General features: G+C 44.9%; 1 protein-coding gene across 2 annotated transcripts in view; it reads right to left on the reverse strand.

Moving 5' to 3' along the window:
* Window positions 1–20361, reverse strand: part of GRHL3 (grainyhead like transcription factor 3) — a 62110-nt gene that overhangs the window by 23747 nt on the left and 18002 nt on the right. For both annotated transcript variants that reach the window (XM_055000082.1, XM_055000081.1), the window contains exons 2-9: window positions 13400–13586; window positions 10910–10971; window positions 8733–9069; window positions 6753–6832; window positions 5728–5881; window positions 5415–5526; window positions 3828–3922; window positions 1179–1337 (exon numbers count right to left, since the gene is read on the reverse strand). In XM_055000082.1, coding sequence (XP_054856057.1) covers window positions 1179–1337; window positions 3828–3922; window positions 5415–5526; window positions 5728–5881; window positions 6753–6832; window positions 8733–9069; window positions 10910–10971; window positions 13400–13586 — 1186 coding nt within the window. The remainder of the gene's footprint in view (window positions 1–1178; window positions 1338–3827; window positions 3923–5414; window positions 5527–5727; window positions 5882–6752; window positions 6833–8732; window positions 9070–10909; window positions 10972–13399; window positions 13587–20361) is intronic.

Below are 20361 nucleotides of genomic sequence, written 5' to 3' on the forward strand. Positions count from 1 at the left end.
ACCATAGTGCTGGAGATTTTAACCACTGGTCTCCCACCCCCTCTCAACTATTCTGCAAATTACAGGTCCTTTAATTTGTATTATGGCTAGGATTGTCATCTCCAGCTTGGGACATTCCTGGAGATGGGGGCAGTGCCTGAGGAGAGGAGGGAACTCAGTGGGGATGTTGTCACTCTGGGACTTCTGTTTCTCCTAGACTCTATGGTATACCATAGACTCCACCCTCCAAATCTTCCATTTCCTCCAGGGGCACTGCAGGCTCCACCTTGAGGATGGTAACCCTAATTATAGCACTTAGGGAGAAACTTTGCAAATAGAGGCAGATAGTTTCATACCCCTCCTCTAGGTGTGTGTTTTCTTTCTTCTTCTTTCTGCTCCCTCGCTTGATATATACATAGACATACTCATATACATACAATTATAATTTGTTCCGCACCATAACTGTGCATCATGCTTTTAAAAAAGCACACAAGCAATACAGCTCTCTGTCCCAGGGAGCTTACAACGTAAGCATTTGAACCATCTTGCATAACATTAAGTGGGAGAATACCGTGATATCCTCACCATAGAGCACTCTTGCTTAAGGCAAGGGCCAATTTTGACAGGGCAATCATTAAAAAACCTGGCACCAAGAACCTACTGTATGAAGGAAAATGACTCTCAGGAAGGCATACCCAGAAGGAAGGAGATCACAGAGACAGGGGTAGAGTTATAATGACACAAGCAGTTTCAAAATGAGCGTAAGTTATATGGAAACTCTAAATGAAGGCCAAAGATCTATACTAGCATATCTTTTCAACTCATTCCGGTTGCAAAGCAATCAAAAACAGCCAAGTGAAACCAGTCACTAATCTGGAACAGTTGCCTACGCCTGATGCATCATGGGTCAGACTGACTCAAGCTGTGCCTTTACCACTTAGCAGTTTTTTTAAAAAAAACCCTTCTAGATGCTCATCACTGTACACATTTGATTCCCGATTAATTTACAACTAAAGTCTTGCACAGTTTTATTTGCTCATCATTTCAAATCTTCCTCATAGCTAGCAAGAGAGCTCTTGCAAAGCTGCTCTTAAAAGCTGATGCCTTCGTTTCGGGAAGCCACAGTGGGAGACCCTCCTTGCCTCCAGCCCTTTCCCACCAGCCCTCACAGAAAGCTTTCCCCCAAAGCTTGACTCTACCTTATCGCAAAATATTTTGATCTGACAGACAGCTCGGTGGACCAGTCTGTTTGTCCCGGTGCTGTAGTCGTAGGTGTCTATCTGGAGGTTCAAAGGGACACCCTTCACACCTTTCTGGGAGGAGAAATCTGTGCTCAGGCAGTTCACCCCAATAAACACCTGCAAGAAAAAATGAGTTATTTCATCATTCAATAACCAAGGCCTGAAATATATTCTAAACTCCAGCAGATTCCTGGCACTATGATATCCTAGACATAATTGCTCAGAGGCCTCCCACACCAGCTTGTCAGTGAAGAAGCTGCTGGATGCAACGGGACTTGTACAGTCAGAGGCAGAGTTACAAACCTCAAGGCGGTGCCTGGAGTTCTCCTGGAATTACAGTCCATCTCCAGACTTCAGAGATCAGTTCTACAGAGGAAACGGCAGCTCCAGAGCGCCAACTATATGGAGTCACATCCCTGCTCTGCTCCTCTCCCTCCCCAAACTCTGACCTCCAGAAGCACCGCCCTCAAATCTCCAGGAATTTCCAGAGCTGAAGTTGGTAACTCTAGGTGGGAGTATTTTCTAAAAAGAGGGTCGCCAAGATTCAGGAAGGAAGCACCATTTATTAATTCTAATGGTTCAGAGACAATCAGCAGTGACTTGGTGGTGAAGGAGACGCACTCTGCACATGCTCAAAAGGCCCTGAAGGTGGCACAGCCAGAGATGAGAAGGGGTGATGCTACATAGGCATGGACCAGGGAGTAGGGCTACGAGGCCAGCTGTTGCCAAGAGATTCGGAGCCTGAATACTGGGGAACGTTCTCCCAACCAGGGTGGAAGTTTTGCCTCTCTAATTGGAAAGCTCTTTCAGCAAACTTTTAGAACAGGATGCCTATGAATCCCCCAGGGCTGGGAGCACACCCCTATTCGAGTTTTTAGGGACTTGGGTGCCAAAAGTGCCCAGAGTTCAAATGGGCAAAACACGCTTTTAAACAAACATTTTAAGCGTTCATCTCTCCGTGCGAGGAATGCAGAGCAGGAGCCGATCCCCTCTTGATCCCTTCTTCTGCTGCCTCTCATCAACTGTGCTATTTAGACTCCAGTGCCAGGAGCTGTACGTTCACTCAGCAGTGATGCTGTGAATTCATCAAACTGCCCCAGCAGAAAAAGGCACGACTGGCTAACCTAAAGTAATAGAACAAACACAGGTGGCTTCTTGTTTGAAGAAGGACTGGGAACTTGGCGGTGGCGATGGGGGGGGGGACTTTGCTTAATGGCTCCCTTGCACAGAGATACTTACAAGTGTTGTTTGAAGTTTAGAGGTGAGGAGGAGAGGAGCAGAAGGTGCTGGAAAAGGGCCTCCTACAACCACTCTAACAGACATCTACATCTCTGAAGTCCTAAACCTTAACATAGCCCCAGGCTAGAATGGAGGCAACCTTTCTGGTAAGAGCTAAATCGCATCTAACCTCAGTGCCCCACAGGACTAGCTGCATGCCTGGGATGCTTCTATTGGGGGAGGGTGCAGGGGGTGTGGAAAATGACAGGATGTTGCCTTGGAGAGAGTTTGTAACCTTTTAGAATTGTGTAAAGATAAAAATAGTCAAAACGGGGGCCAAGGGTGCCTTTGAACTGCATCTGATGAAGAGAGCTCTGGTTCTCGAAAGCTTATGCTACAATAAAGTTGGTTAGTCTTAAAGGTGCTACTGGACTCTTTGCTATTTTGCATCTACAGACTAACATGGCTAACTCCTCTGGATCTTTGAACGAGAGGTCTCTTTGAGATCCCGGAACAAAAAACAACCACCTGCAGTGCAGTTCTGTGCACGATCTTCTGGGCGCATGGCCTTGGTTTAGACTTGGGCTGTTTTCACACTGCTTACCGGCCACAGAACATCGTGCCAAGCTCCCAGAACGACAGCATCTTCCTGGCATGATTTCGTGCTTTCTCGTGCAAAATCGCACCAGGAAGACACTGTCGTTCTGGGAGCTTGCCGCGATGTTCCGTGGCCGGTAAGCAGTGTGAAAATGGCCAGGGTTTAGACCCGAACCTAAGGACACTTCATTTGCTATGGATCATGCCTATGAGGAGAAAGTCCAGGTCAATTCATGCAACCTGTTTTGGACTTGCTTCCAGCCCAGATTCATATTTCTCCATCACAATGGACAAACGAAAAGGAGCGCTTGTATTACAGACCTAAAGTGGTTTTAAACTTTTATTCCCTCTCCTTAGGGATCTATGAGGACTGCAGCTTGAGTAGGAGCTGTTTGGACTCTCAAACTACATTTCCCAGATTCAGTGAGAACCAAACTAGGCGTGATGGTGGCCATGGGTCCAACTTGGGACCACCGCCATCATTTTAGAGGCGAATTTAGTTGTTTAAAAATTGCCACTAAGGCAAAGCACCACTGGGCGATCTCCCCTGCCCTTTTTAAAGTAGTGAAACAGCCACCCCACGACTGTTTTGGCACTTGAAAAGCTGCAGGCAGAACAAGACTGCATGCTGTGGGCCCAATGGATCAGACCCTTATGGCAACTGTTAAGTGACTAAATTCTCCTCTAAAATGGTGTTGGTGGCCACAGGTTGGACTCATGGCTGTTGTCACATTAAATTTGACCCAGAAAGAGGCCCAGATTCTTGTCCTTCGCAAGATTCCAGAATCATACCTTTGCTTCCTCGTGAATGTTCCATACAAACGACAAGGCGTTGTAGGCCACTTCCTCAATATGTTGCACGGTATTGAAATTCTCTTTACAGTCAGCTGAAAGGCATTAAATACATAATGACTCTTCTAATTGCCAAACTCTAGGGTTTTTTTAAAATTGAGCAACTCCCATCTTCTTAAACAGGTGTGATAAACCCCACCCTGCTAAGCCATTAAAAACTCTTCCTAAACGCCACCTGCATGCAAAGGTCACAATCCAGAGAAGCTTGGGCATACACACTCATGGAAAGAAGGGTTTCGCCATTTTCATTTATTTTAAAACATTTATAAGCTGTCACGTCAGAGTTCTGCTTGAGAGGGCTCACAAAATAAAAAAGATTTTTTTAAAAAATCACAAAAAGCATCAAATAGTTAAAATTAGCAACAATTAAAAAAACAGGTAATAAAAAACTAGATCAAAAAAGCAAACTAAAAACAAAGCATAAAAGCCCCTGAGTATAAAAGCACATTAAAATCCAGAACACAAAATATTTAGCAGCCTAAACAATCCTCATTAACAGTCCTCAGGATAGAAGCAGATTGCAAAAAAAGAGTTTTTAAGTTAAAAAATCCTAGTTAAAAGCCTGGGTAAAAAGAAATATTTTCTCCTGGAACCGAAAAGAGAAGAGCCTTAAAGGGGAAGTTATTACACAGATAACAGGGCCATTTTCCATTCTGGGGGCAGCTCCTTGCGCCTTATGGGATGCTACTACATAGAGTTTCCAGGGAGCTACTACAGAAACAATAACAATAATAATAACATTCGATTTATATACCACCCTTCAGGATGACTTAACACTCACTCAGAGTGGTTTACAAACTATGCCATTATTATCCCCACAACAAAACACCCTGTGAGGTGGGTGCAGGGGCAGCGGGCCTATTGAGGCCAGGTAGGCGGTGGCCACAGGCGCAGGGTGCCGGAGGGAGCGCCGGAGGAGGCTCGGCGGGTAGGAGCGCGCGCCACAAAGCACCAGCCTCCTATCCCTCCCACCCCGCGCTGCTGCCGCCGCCAGCACAAGCCCCTGGCCAGGCGCAGCCACCGCGGGCAGGCATCTGCGGCGGCTCAGGCAACCGAGCGGGAGAGCTCGGAGGCCGCCCGCCGCAGCAATTGAGCCGGCAGCGGCGCATGCGCTCCTGTGATAACGTCACGCGTGACGTCATCACGCAGGCCGGTGCGCGCGCGCGTGTGGGGGCGCCCGGCCGGCCAGCCGTGAGCGAGGTAAACCTTTGCTCCGCCCCTGGGTGGGTGGGGCTGAGAGAGCTCTAAGAGAGCTGTGATTGACCCAAGGTCACCCAGCTGGCTTCAAGTGGAGGAGTGAGGAATCAAACCCGGTTCTCCAGATTAGAGTCCTGCGCTCTTAACCACTACACCAAACTGGGAAGATAGCAAAGGGGGGGGGGCTAGAAATCATTTTGTGGAAACCAATTCAATTGCCTCCAAGGACTGCCACAAGTCCTTGGAGACAATTGAACAAAAAGGAGTTTGTGATATATTTCTTTTCAAGGCAAGAAGTGCCCCCAAGCCAAAAATATCTCCATTCCATACCAACATCGATGACTCTTTGTTTGGCTGTGGGTTGGCGGGAGTGCCAGTGCTTCCAAAACTTGAGCTGTTCCATTGGGATCTTTTCATTGTCAAAAACAACCATCACAACACTCTGAAAAAGGAAGGGAAAGCCAGTTTAGGTCCCAAGTCACTGATGCACAGTCTTAGCATATACATTTATTTTACGGCACTTTACAGAAGTTGGCTGTCACAGCAGGGGCTTCTCTATAAAAAGGTAAAATTAAATCACTACAGCAACTGACTCAGAAACCTGCTGTATATTTGGGTAGTAACTTCTTGGAGCCTTTCTTACCTTCACTTTATTCGAAGTCAAGTGTAAACATTTGGCGTCTCCAACAGTCCTCAGAGTAACTGGGTAAAACTGCCCTTTGTTGAGGTAGGCCATGGGCGAATCACCCGATTTGATGTGAATTGCTTTGGGGGATCCCAATGTATATTCAAAGTCACTTGATGGAACAATTAAAAAAAATAAGGATTGTGAATAGAACTGTTTGTGCCATTTTACCCTGAATGACATAGACTTGTCCTAGACTGTGTATTTTTATAGTGCAACTGGAGTGACTTGACTTCCCCCTCATACTAGGCCGCAAAATACTTCAATAGCTTAATAACCACACAAATATGAACAACAGACAACTTGTATCAGGTTTCCATGCCTGGTTGTCTAGGATGATTCTTACATGCTACAGATGACCAGGCAAACAGCTATTTGTTTTGTTTTATTTATTCATTTGAAAACATTGGTACCCCACCCTTCAGTCAGAGAACTGATTCTTGAGGTTGGTATATTCAAATAATTAAGATCTCCACAAAACACCAATTCTATTTAAAACATACAGACAGAAAAATTTAAAAACCAAGAAGTATTAAAAATTATTTTAAAAACCATCAGGCTTAAACCCTCCCTCCCACTGTGGCTTTGACCAGAATCACCACCTTGCATGATTTTTGAAGTCACCCCAGAGCTCTCTTCAGAAAAATCCAGAGAGTTTCATCTGGTTTTGGGGATGGGGAGAGAAAGATAAATGCTGAGCAACGATACAAAAAGTCTTGAAAATAAAAAGAAAGGGGGGGGGGTAATCTGTCACCCACTAAGCTGAAAATAGATTAACACATTCTTTGAAAATTTGTTGTATGGTTACTTTGTGATAACAGACCGCTGATGAAGACTTCATCGAAATGGACTAACACAATTAGTGTCTTTTAGATATATATTTCTGACTTCGCTAGATTGTTATTTCTTTAATAAAGTCTATGGATCATTTTTAAAATATATATATTTACTTATACCCTTCTCCTCAACTTTTTTTTTGTTACCTCTTAGAATCCTCAGTGGAGTATGCCTCTGAACATGGTGCTTCTGTCTGGGACTTGAGAATATCACTGAAGATCACTGACTGTCGAGATACAAAACCAGAGAAGATCTATATGAATTATTTTCTAATGTAGGTATGAAATCAGTCGTGTCTCAGGAAGATCCGCAACTGGGTTGTTGTTTTGTAAAAAGCTGCCTTTGATTGGGACTCTGTATGGGGCATGGACGTTCAATCCCCCCGCCCCCATGCCATTTCTCCATCCTCTGGCCATGGAATAGCTCTCTGCCTTGTTTGGGGGGGGGGGGGCATGCAATTTGCCATCTTATTGAAAGAAAACAAAACAGATCTTAACACATACCCTAAAAGGTACGTCCCAACCTTTATTGGAATCAAGGCTGAAAATCATTTTTACATTTGGAGGTGGGAGGGGGGGGGGGTTGAAACTGGAATGTTTGGCAACTTTTCCATTTTTGGAACAGCCCAACTGCTGTGCCTTTCACTGCAACCCCTACCTTGACAATGTGCAGAAATTTAACCAATAAAGCTTTGGCTGATGTAGAGAAATGACCCCTCCCCCCAAATGCTTAATTTATTTAATCTTTTGTGTGGCCTGAAGAGAAAGTTGTCACCCCTAGCAATTTAACGGCAGCAGGGTCAGGCCTTGAACAAAAGGCACAATTCTTGAGACCAGCTTTGCAGCACTATGCTTCTTAAACAGAACTTAAGAGAAAATCCCAGGAAATGTACTGTCAAAATGGTAATAGATCATTATACATAAGAGTGTGATCTTTTCTAGACAGTGTCAGGTAAAATATGAGCTGCACAAATTATGACTTATGAGCTACTCCAAACATTTCCTGCTCAGAAAATTTTCCAGCAAGCTGAGGAGATAATAGGAAGTTTTCTTCATTCTGTTCCTATCCTACTCGGGGCCGGGGCATCAAGCTGATACGTGGAAAGGGCTGCTGGCTGGACAGCTCCTGATAAACCCAGAACCTTAAACTGACTCCCATGTGAATACACAATGCCCACTGTATCATTTTGACTAGGAGATCTCCACCCTATTATTCGCCTCACCCAGGCTCAACCAAAACTTTAATTGATTTAACAAAAAATAGCAACCATGGTAAGTATAAAAAATGATGTATCCCCTGTATACAGATAGAGAGACAGCATTCACTAGGGACAGCGGGGGTGTCTCTATCTCCTTTTTTATTTTTATCTGTTGGCAATTCTGCTTTTGTCCAGTCACAGTGGATGGATTGATCCTGATTTGATGAGTATCCTGGGAGATCTCCAGGCCCGACCTAGAGGTTGGCAACCTTACCCGCAGCAAATAAAAGTCTGGAACAGACCAGGCAATTGAAACTGCCGTGGAGCAAGGCCACCAAGGGGTCCCTATAGCACTGCCAGAACCACAGCAGGTGATTGGCTTGGACTTGGTCTATAGAGGCTATGGAAACAGGTGTAGGATTGCCCATCTGAGCTAAGTGGTTCCTATAGTGTGGCCAGTGCCACAGGGGCCAGTTAGCTCAGCAATCCTCCAGGAACTTTCTCAGTAAAGTAAAGGACCAGGCTGCCCCAGCCTACATACAAGGGGTGGAGATAACCAAACGAAGGAGAAAGAACATCAAAAAGTCTTTCCAACCACAACTAAAAAAAAAGAAAAAAAATCTCTTGAATATCCATGACGGTTAACATGGCATGTAAAGGACGCTCCCTCTGCATGCCTATTTAGTACAATTTGTGCTGCTCCCATTTATACACCATGCGTGTCACATCCTGTACAGAGATGGGCAGAACCTCTCAGTTTGGCTCTGGAAAAGCTCGACAAACACAATTTCTCAGTCCAGATTCCATCAGGTCTTCTGGGTCAAAAGGTGTTGTTGTTGTTTTCCTCCTCCCATGTCGCCAGTTTATTTATTTACAGGATAATCGGCCACTCAGGCAAAAAAGCTACAAACCAGCATGCAATTCTAACCTCCTGAGGGTCGTCTTTGTAGGTGCTGTCTGGCTGCCATCTCTGTTGTGGAGGGGCTACGTGGATCGCGTCAAAGAGAGAATTGAGCGAGCCATTGTCATAGACGTCCCCTGAATTTATCATGTAGCTGTCCGGACTGGTCTCTAGCTTGCTGGTGCCAGGCGGCAGCGCGGGTGGCTTGTGAGGAGGAGGGATGCTGTCCAAGCCCAAGCCATTCTTCTTGGGCACGTCAGAATATTCCTGGTTCATGGAGACATTTTCAGCCAGGAGCTTCATGAGATGAGCAGAACTTTCAAAGGATGAAATCTCTGGTTCATATTCCATCCCATGGCAGTGTCTAGAGCAAAGAACAGGAAAGAAGCCAATCAGGGGAACCCAGACCATTTTAGTACAACCACTACTGCATTACCATCCTTTATAGAGATTTACCGTCCTTTATAGAGGTTAATAGAATTGCATCAGCCTCTTGTTTCCTTAGATTTTTGATTGGTATCAGAAGCTCCTAGCAATGGTCATATATCATCAAACAGTCTTATTATCAGGGCTTTTTTTCAGCGGGAACGCAGTGGAACGGAGTTCCGGAACCTCTTGAAAATGGTCACATGGCTGGTGGCCCCGCCCCCTGATCTCCAGGCAGAGGGGAGTTGTGATTGCCCTCTGCAATGCCAAGCAGCGCAGAGGGCAATCTAAACTCCCCTCTGTCTGGAGATCAGGGGGCGGGGCCACCAGCCATGTGACCATTTTCTTCAAGGGCAACCCACTGAGTTCCACCACCTCTTTTCCCAGAAAAAAAGCCCTGCTTATTATTGTTCCTTGGCAGGTGGTACACAGAACCTGTGATATATTTCCTTCTACCTGTGTTTATACCCTATAAATATAGATGGATGTTTAGACTGAGTGAATCAGGATGATCTATTAATATGTATCAGGAATACCATCCATACCAATCCACCAGCATACTTAGAACTTTACAGAGTTTCATAGTTAATAGTCCATCCAGTCCATTTCACACAGTGGCCAACCAGTTGCTCAGATGGCCAAAAAACAGGGCACAGAGGCTGAGGCCTTCTCCTGATGTTACCTCCTGGCACTGGGATTCAGAAGTTAGTCTTGCCCGGGCTTCCCCAATGGCCCTCACAGGCCAAAGGCAAAAAAGGAGGGAAAGAAACAAAGCCTTATAAACTCGCTGGAAGGGTAGCAGTTTAAAAATAGAAAATAGTTTTTTAAAATAAAAAATAACACATAGCTAAGGGTACACCGAGTCCAGGAAGTGGAACTGAATGGAGAGATACCAGAGTGACCGTTAACTTATTTTGGTAGGGTTATCTGGATTGCAGGGAAGCCAAAAGGGATGAAAGGAAGAACGCAGCCTGTTTTTGGAAACAGTTGAAACAAAAGCCAGCTAATCACCTTCACGGCAAGTTTAGAAAGACCACAAAGAGACTCCAAGTTTCTCTGTGTCCTTTGCTAGTATTTGGGGTGGTGGTGGTGGCAGTTCCCAAGGCCCACACCTCCACTGTGGAATTCTCTTCCCCTGGAAGTTTGATAGACTAAAATCTCCCTTCCACCCACCCCAGACCAGTGCAAGTTTTATTTTTAATGTACATTGGCTGATGAATGAGTTTGAAACTGCACTAGCTACAATAAGTTCAGTTAATCACACTAACAAACTAAGGCTTTCTGCAGTTCCAGTATTATTATGACAAGGTGGTCTGCTGATTGAAGACCTGCAGCTTTGGCATCCATACAATGTACATGTATAAGTAATGATGCTCTTAAATGGGACAGTGTGGAGTTGTGGTTAGAGTATTCAACTAGGACCTGAGAAACCCTGGTTCAGATCCTCACTTGCCATCAAACCTGGCTTAGGACCAGGCACATTCTCTCAGCCTGATCTACCACACAAGGTTGTTGTGAGGATAAAAACAGAGTATGGGAGAGAATCACATCTGTCACCCTGACCTCCTTGGGTGAGGGGAAAATGTCCTGAATTAAATAAATAAATAAAAGGCTTAGGGTGAACATTAAAACAAGGAATCACAAAATTTGTGTCATTGGCTTCCGCTTGATGACAGTTGGAACTTGGTAAGATGTAAGCCAAGCTGATCTACTGTGGCCACCAGTGTTCATGGACACGTGCAAAAACATGCGGGGCAGAATGGATCATGTTCTTTCACCTCTTCCCAAGTTCATTGCGTCCCATCGTTCCTGATGGAAGGATCCTCTTTTCCTTCGGAACCTGCAGAGGGAAAAAGGAAACACTGACTCCACAACAAGGAAGCACCCTATGGAGTTGGCCTTCCACTGCCATTTGATGGAAGGTCAATATTTCATGCTTGCTGAGCAAAGCTGCTTTCATCTGCATCTGTTTTGCCAAAGCTTATAATTTTCATACACAGATCGACTCCTGCCTATCAATCCTTCATGCCTGCCTACATGCACAGATGCCTTATAAACGAGCAATACACGAAATTGATTTGTCAACAGGTTGTTGACTGTGTTTCTATCAAGGAGCAAGTTCTTCTCTTAAGATAAGATGTCTGCCTGCCCATACAGGGAACACAAAAATATTGAGTGAAAATGACTCCAGGTGTGAACAAAGAGACAAGGTTAGACTACAGATTCCCAACCTTGTTGCGCCCATGGGCAATGTTTTTGGACGCTGTGAACAGGTAGTTGGTACTACCACAAAATGGCTGCCATGGGGATGGGTCCATTCACAAAACCTAGGGAGTCTCCAAGCCACACATCCTCCTATGATGGAGGTATCTGTTCCTGAATGAATCTGCTACCTGCAGATACAAAAGGTGATGCCTCCTGGGCTGTTCTGAAACACCTCCTGTGCAAATGAAGCAGAGGAAATCCTGGGCTGACTTTGTGCTTTGGAGATGAAGGAAGTGGGCACTAGGAAAGACATCAGTAGGCACCATGGCTCCCACGGACATTATGTAGGGGACCCCAGGACTAGCTAGGACTACACCAACACTGAGGACTCAGATTTAACATTCATTACTTCTTCCCAAGGATTTGTGGGGATTTTAATCTGCAGCTCTCTATATCCTCACGTAACTATAGTTTCCAGAAATCCAGGGGGTGGGAAGGTGGGGGAGGGAATGGGGCGAGCCAAATCAGTTAAAGTGGGGCTAAACCAATGGAGGTTTGTAGAGTAGACTACCCATTCTTTGCCCCATGAGAGTAACAAAGTACTGACTGGAAGTAAATATATTCAGGTCCCAAAACCACCCAATACACATTTGATGGTGTGGATGTCCAAAGCAAGACCCCCCTCCTAAGGACCCTAAAATGAAGAAGGGAACAGATGCACAGAGATGTTCCTTCACGTACCAAGAGTACAATGAGAACCTCAACTACTGGCTACATCAGTGTTATCCAAAGCAGAGGCCCTTAAAGTCAATGGGCTTCCAAGGTGCAGCTCTGGTTAGGAATGCCCCATTAGAGGCCTAGTATAGATTTCATTTTCCCAGCAGGACTTTTTTGGGCCCAGGGAATGGTAGGCAAGCATCTGACACCATTGCTGAAGTGGAACAGGGCTGCATCAGACCAATACTTTGGTTGGGCGGCTGCCTGAGAACTCCTATACAGGATGAACACCTTGAAGGAAAAATCAAGTCCAATTCACCATAACGAACACCAACAGCAGCTACTAGGATTGCCAGCCCAGCACTAGTAAATACCAAGAGATTTGGGGGATAGTGCCTGGGGTTGGTGCAGAATGTCACTTCTGGATACAGGGCCAATGGGTGTGATGTCACTTCCAGATGATACTCTAGGAATCTCCACCAATTTCTTTACCATAGAGACTATGAGGATTCCTAGTGTGTTACCATTGATGCTAATCTAACCTCCCTCCAATTTTTCTCCCATTGTCCAAATTATTGAGGGCAGGGGACTGAGAGCTACTGGCCACATGGTAAGATGAATAGCAGGCCATTGGTGCCCTTAAGAGGCATACAACCAACCGGGGGCACAAATCAAGTGTTTTTATGTCCAGTTATTCCATAACTGGGTCAAGAGGTAAGATGTTTTTAAACTAAAGGTTTGACTCTTCCTGAGGGAAAACTGATTCCAAAACTGAATGAAGCACAAAAACACATCTGCATCCAGCGTGTTGTAAAGCCAATTTGGCAGTATGATTTGGATGCCCCACCTACTCTGTTGTGGTTTGGCCATCAATATCAGTCTTTGGGTTGGATCCAGACTAACGTTTATGCAGGCGCAAGAATTTCTGTGTATAGAGTGAGTTTTCCAGACTCCCCCCACCAGTAGTCTGAAATACACCCTCCCCCACCGCAATCGCATTCAGAGAACCCCCAAGAATATAATTTCTGAGACAAGGAAGGTGGGAAAATTGCACTCTGTGGGCAGAAATCCTTGTGCACACAGAAAAGAGTAATCTGAACCCAATCCTTCATCCTGCAAGAAACGCCAGAGGAGTAGTCAATGTTACTTCCAGTTCTAATGCGATACTACACTTGATCTTAACCAAAAGGCCGAGAAGCGATAAGTGATAATGACGAGTTATGTCTATGTGAATTGGGTATGTTCAAGTGTACAGTTCATATTTTGTTGGTGTTTGTATGGCTTATGGCTTCGGCCGGAAAAGCAATAAACATTATTATTATTCTAATGCTGGCTGCATTTCATACCATGTAATAGTCATAGAGGAGACTCAGGGCAGCCACGCTATCATCATCTCCGTTTACCCTCATCATAGCCTTGGTGGCTGCCGTCAGGGGATTCTCTAGGTAGCTCTTCCAAGCCTCATCTTCATTGACGTAGGAATATTTCTGAAAGCCCATCCCGTCATTCTTCAGAAGGCGCACGGATCTGAAACTGAGTTGAAACACAAAGGGCAAACGTTGAACTCCAAGATCTTTCCAGGGGACACTTTTATCTTTTTCTTTTTTAATCATTGCTAAAAATGTATGAGCCAACTTGAAAGGAGAGATGACCTGGATATGTCTATTAAGAGGAGAGATTTTATTCTCATGGGTGTTTTCTTCCCTTTTCACCAGGGAGACCTTCATACAAGGTCTCTCTCTCTTTCTCTTTCCCCCCTGAGCACCACTAGAATAGCACCTTATGTGCCAGGGACCCTGTGAAACATTGTTTTCATTTCAGTCCTTAGAATGGACATCAGAGGCTCTGGACACTACATGTCCCAGGGTTCCTTGTGTTGATGACACTGTCGTAGCTTTGTCCAAAGCACTAAGGTGGGGGTTCACAGAGTGACCTTCAGAGAATACTTCCTGCCACTAGACAGGTAAATTGCAGGGAGTTCTTCTCTGGCCCCGATTATACTCTGATCCACACAAAAAATAACCTAGACTGCAATACCTCAAACTGAATGTTAATTTTACAAATTTCACTGGTCCATAAATCAAGATGAGATAGGGTTGCCAACTCTGACTTAGAAGGTTCCTGGAGATTTGGGGGGTTGCCAGGGGAAGGTGAAGTTTAGGGAGGTCAGAGGGGATGTGATGCCATACAGTCTTCCCTCCAAAGCAACCATTTCCTCCAGGAGAGACTGAGGTCTATAGTTTGGAGATCAGCTGTTATTCCAGGAGAATTGCAGACCCTACCTGGAGACTGGCAAACCTATCATGAGAAAATTACAAACTGGTAACCATATAACTTTCAATATGTGCATAAAGGAAAGATGGCTCCAAAAAGTCGACTGGCAAAAAGGTTTATCAACCCAACAACATTGTTTATACCTCACTTTTTCCCTCAGTGGGGACCCAAAGCAACTTACAAGAGCATTTTCCTCTCCTTCAGGGCCGATTCTGCACGGCTTACCTGAAGCTGGGATGTTGTGGAACATGCTGGAAAAAACGTGGAAGATCGTGTTTTCTCGCGCAAGAAAACGCGATCTTCCACGTTTTTTTCCGGCATGTTCCACAATGTTCCAGCTTCAGGTAAGCCGTGCAGAATCGGCCCAGATCACCCTCAAAATAACAACCCTGTGAGGTAAGTTAAGCTGAGTGTGTCTGACTGGCCCAACTCCATCTAGTTGCTCTCACATGACTATCCTTATTTTGCATGTGGCCCCCATGAAAAAGAGAATTCAAAGCTTGCAGATCATGCCTCTGAGCTTCAGAGGGCCCTTTTTACTCAGAGGATCAGGCCGTTCTCTCACTTTCTCAAATTTATATGCATCACTCAGGACAACAGTTACATAGATGGCACTGTATGACATTCTCATGCTGCCACTATAAAATCTCAACTACAAAAAGCTTCTCAAAATATTATGAAACAGAAAGGGGAACAAAGGCTTGAGAATGGAGGAACACAACACATCTGGGCTTGTTTCTCTTTTTCACCTCTTGTTTTCGGAATATTTGGGTGATTATTTGGTTCTGGGGATTTACGTCGCGCTCTACTTGAAAGGCGTGGGACGAATCCATGGTAACGCAAAAGCCAGGTGATAGCAAGTGCTCCAAACAACACTGTCACTCTACTCCCCCCCCAAAACTCTATCCATACTATTTAACCTCTAGGCTCCCATAAGTGATAAGAAACCACCACACACTCTAGGTCAACAGGAAACACAGAATCACTAAACACTGTTCTTCTTCAGACATAGCAAGTAATGGTTTAGAATGTGGGACTAAAGTCTGGCAGGTACAGTTTCACTCACAAATCCTCACTTTGTCACAGAAGCCTGCTGGGTGACCTGCTGGGTCACCTTTGGCCAGTAACTAGGGTTGCCCCCTCCCATGAGGACATGAAACTGCTTAGGCAGACCCTTGGTCTATCAAGGTCAGTCTTGTCTGCTCCGACAGGGCTCTCCAGGGTCTCAGGCTGAGGTCCTTCGCATTACCTCCTACCAGATTCTTTTATCTGGACCTGCCAGGGATCAGAGCTGGGACGGTATGCATGCAAAGTAGATGCCCCACTGTTGAGCTATGGGCACACCCCTCCCTTCAAAAGTGGTATAGATATGATATTTATTTACTTAATTTATACCCCACCTTTCTCCTCCAATGGGGACCCAAAGTGTTTTTCATAATTCTCTTCACAACAACCCTGTGAGGTAGGTTAGGCTGGGACTTTGCAGGATTTTTAGTAGTGCACAGCAAACAGTCTAGGCTTTGCTTCTATGATCACTTTCGGAGACCTTGGATCAAACAAATGGAACCAGTCTGGAGAACCAACATAGGGTGTAGTGGATGAATTCTGAAATCTAGGTTCAAACCCCTGCTCAGCCACAAAACTCACAGGGAGACTTTGGGCCAGTCACTGTCAGTTAGCCTAGACTACCTCACAGGGTTGCTGTTGGGATAAATTAGAGGAAGAATCTTCTGCAGGGTTTTTTTTAGCCTTTGATGAGGGTGATGGGAAGTGAAAAAGAATCAGGAGAGCAGACACAGAGCTGCATGGCCCTCGGGGACAGGGCCAAATACATCTTTGCCAAACCCCACTCTTACATGGAGACACCATGGCCATAGGGGCCAGACTTTTTCCTCAGATCGCTATTGACTCCAACATCCAGAACAAAATGGGAACTATTATTTGCTGTTGATAGTCACAAACTTTTAACAAGGCTAGACGACTGAGAAGATTCTCCCATCCAGAATAATCTTTTCATAAGAAATGCTGAACCAGCAAACTGGGCCATAGCCATGGAGGACCAAATCTGCCTATACACATTTTTTTTAAAGTATAAAGTAGATCGTAGGTAGTAAATTTGCCCAGCTCCAAGGAGTTCACCCCATTTCTCCCACCCCTTTTCTTTGACTTTGCCTCCTAGAGACAAAGAGTTAGATGAAATGTTACAGGCAGTGACATTTGGGAAATACAAGGTATGAAGAAGAAAGCTGGAAAACTTTAATCAGACATATAAATTTAGTAGTAGAGTGCTGTATAGTTAGAAATGAAAGTATGTTCTCTGATTTTCAAACTGAATATTGTTCTGAAATTTATGCAATAATATTACAATGGATTATATATGATTTTCAAAATTAAAAGGGGGTTTAAAAAGAGAGAGAAATGTTACAGCAGTGATGTCGCTGGTGAGCAGCAGCTGTGTAAATGCTTCAGTCCCTATCTGCATTCATCTTCATCTGCCATCTAATATTTCTGAATGTGCGTCATCTTGGATTACCAACTGACCATAACTGGCAACCAGCAGATCACAGAGTGTCGAGACTTCCCTTTTCCGTGTCCACGTGACGTGCTAGCATTTGGGGCAAATACTAGAGCATCACCTGACACAATGACATGATTTCTGGGTCACACCAGAAGGGACATCATGCAGACAGTGCCACACCAATTCCCCCATTTCCCCTGGTATCTCCCCCCCACACACACACACATACACACACACCGTTGCCCTGCTGAGTAGCAGGGTGGAGGAAGAAAGACCTGGTCTCCCTAGCCATGGCTCAGGGGTGCAGCATCTGACTGGCCAGTGGAAGGTCCCAGGTTCAATCCCTGGCAGCTCCAGTTAAAAGGTTCAGGTAATAAGTGATATGGAAGTTCCCCACCTGGAATGCAACTGCCAGTCAGAGCAGGCAATACTGGCCTTGATCGGCCAATGGCCTGACACAGTAGCAGGCAGCTTCACAAACCTTTCAAAACCTTCATCTGCTGATGGCAAGCTGATTTTACAATGTGTATTAAAAAGAGAGAGAGAGAAGCTCATTTGTGGTTAAAAATTGAAAGCAAAACTCATCCCGTTGAGCTTTTCCAAAGACAGCAGTTTTCTTTTTTACAGTGATTGCCCCTGCCTAAATCACCCTACAGCTCTTCCCTTTCTCCAGCTGCAGCCGCCAGCGAAAAGAAGGAAAAACCCCACTCCAAAATCCAACCCAGATCTCCAAGGGCAAAAAGTTTCGCCTTTTGCTTTGCGTCTTTTATGTCCTTGCACACACAACCACCCCCACCCGCATTCCCCCACCTCTCCCCTGCTAGGACGATGCTCTAAAGCTAGCTGGTTTCACCCACTGCCTAAAACCTCTTTAACAGGTGTGTTTTTTTTTCTTTTGCAAGTTTCGTTGTCTTTAAATTTTCTCACGCAGACCTTCCTCCCCTTCAGTGCCGCCCTGGCTGTCTCCAAGGAGCACACGTTAGGATGACTCAGGTTTCACCAACCATCGACTTTGTTTAATCCTGTTCAGACAAGAACCTTCACCGGCGTGAATCCCAAATATTCACATGAAAAGGAGCGTGGGGAGGGGAGAGCAGAAGAGTCAGCAACGATGTTGTTTACCCCAAGGGTAAGCAGAATGTAGTCTAGCGTGGTCCTCTGTATTTTACTAGAATCCCCAACATGTTGGTTTTTTTTAATTTACAAAGCAAGAGTGTATGTAAAGCATCTGTGTTTAGTAAGTCTGAGCATGCAATTCTTAAGAAGTGCATTCAGTTCAGAGGCGGATCAACCTTTTCACTTACCAGGAAAGTTCCCGGAGGGCAGCTCCCAAGGAAGGCTGCTGAGCCATGCGGCGTCTCAAGTGGTGGGAACTCTGCAGGGTCAGTTATTTTGGACCAAGGCTGCAGTATTTATGACAAGGAACTCTTGTCATCGCGGCAGGCTCGCCTTGGCTCAGACCGTAGTCATTGTTGACCCACCCCAGGTTTCAACCAAGCAGACCCTGCAATCAGTGTGGCATAGTGGTTAAAGTGTCAGACTAAGATACATGAGACTCAGGTTCGAATCCTTACGCTGCCATGAAAGCTGGCTGGGTGACCCTGGGCCAGCCACTTTTGGCCTAACCTACCTCGCGGGGTTGTTGTGAGGATTAAATTAAACCTGTAAACTGCTTTGGGTCCCCCATCAGGGAAAAAGGCAGGGTAGAAATGAAGTAAGTAAGTAAAAAAATCAAGTACTACCTGCATTTCTCGCAGCGCTTGGCTTAGCTTGCCCCGGGACCTTTTTACACTGCGATCCAAAACAGAGTTACACCTTTCTAAAGGCAATCAGTTCAGAAAGGTGTAACTCTGTGTCTGACTTCACTAGCGACATCTTTTCTATCCATCCTCCCCCCTGTGCCTTCCTACATCTATACAAGGTCCACCTGATCCAGCACTCTTTGGAAGAATTTCCAAAGAGTTTCATGGCAGTAGGCACCAGGTCCACTGGAAATATCTTTTATCCATGGTATTCAGTCTTATCTGAACTTATTCCAGAGTTTATATAGTACTGAGGATCACCCAAACACAGAGAGGAGTTCAAAAAATTATCTGCCTATTCAGTGAATGATAAGGCAGAGCTTTCCAGCTCCGCATCCTTTTATCATACTTGTCAATATCCGAAGATACTTGCCCGATAAGATTTAAGGTTCTGACTGCAACCTAGAAATTTCCACATCTGCTGAAGAGTGTAAACACCCAATAAAACAAGGTCACACATTCCGATATTTAAGATTCTTTTTTTACAGATTCTAGGTCCAAAAGGTATGTTAAAAGCAAACAAACCGTTTTCTTCCCCATCTAAAAAGCAACCCCGAACTATCCATTTATTTTGTGCCAATGGCCAGCCTGTATTCATGATTATAAAGAAAGATTCTTGCTCAAGTTAAATCAGTTTTTTGACTTCTTAAGCTTTCCAGGAGCACGTTGCAGATTGCAAAGCAAGTTAGTTTGGCTTCAGCAAAGATATGTCAGTTGGTGGGAAAGCTAAACTAAATGTAACATGGTAGACAGGACAGATCCTGCCTGAGGATTTCCTACCACCAAGCTTTGCAGTTATCACACCTACAGCCCACACACCACCCTCTTATCCATTACATGGGAGCAGCGTACTGCACTACAGGGCTGGCCTCTGGATCGGGTTTGGCCAAATCTCACAGTACAGAATAAAATGAACCTTTCCAGTTTCTACATTTTGCATCAGAGGGCCTTCCTCAAATGATTTCAGAGAAAAAGCAGGTGGAAACTAGGGACAGGGCCTTTATAGTGGTTGCTCCCCATTTATGCAATAGCTTTCTCAGACAAATTCCTGAGCCCCCTAATTTCCTTTGGAAATACCTTTTTTTATTCCCCCAAGGCTTTTCTTTGCTTGATTTGTGTCTCTTCCATTTTACCCAACAGTTATTCACTTCTGTGATTAGTTTTATGGACTCTCTCTGCTCTATTAAGTCTGTTTCCTTATGATTTTGTAGTTAAGTCTGATTTTATTGTTTGCTGTCTTCGAGAATTTTCATAAAGGTGGCCTATAAATTCTTAAATAAATAATCTCTGGAGGTTTTTCTTTTAAAAAATCTTCTCAAGAGGCCCAGGGTCAAGTATTGTTGGCATTAATTCCCCAATTGTAAAAAGTGGCTAACAGCAAGGCACAGAATTGAGCTGTGGGAACAAATCTCAGTTTAAAGTGCCATGAAATGATGGAACTGCAAAAGCCCTCCGTCTATCTGCTCCTCCCCAGTTTAGCAGCTTTCTTTTCTTAGTGGAGAGAGGAGCTCTGCTGAATGCCCCCAAACCTCCCCCCCCCCCACCTCCTGCAGACTCGGTCATGCTAATCTTGAGCTCTATGTAATGTGTGTGTGCGGGAAGTCTCTTTGCAAAACAAACTTTCTTTTTTTACAAGCTGTCCTCTTTTGTGTAGCTGTCAGACTTAAAGGGGTGATGGAAGAGAGGGTGGGAGGGAAATCTGCTGTTGTAACTT

The sequence above is a fragment of the Eublepharis macularius genome, chromosome 15 (genome assembly GCF_028583425.1).
Source record: "Eublepharis macularius isolate TG4126 chromosome 15, MPM_Emac_v1.0, whole genome shotgun sequence".
In the NCBI taxonomy this organism is placed as follows: Eukaryota; Metazoa; Chordata; class Lepidosauria; order Squamata; family Eublepharidae; genus Eublepharis; species Eublepharis macularius.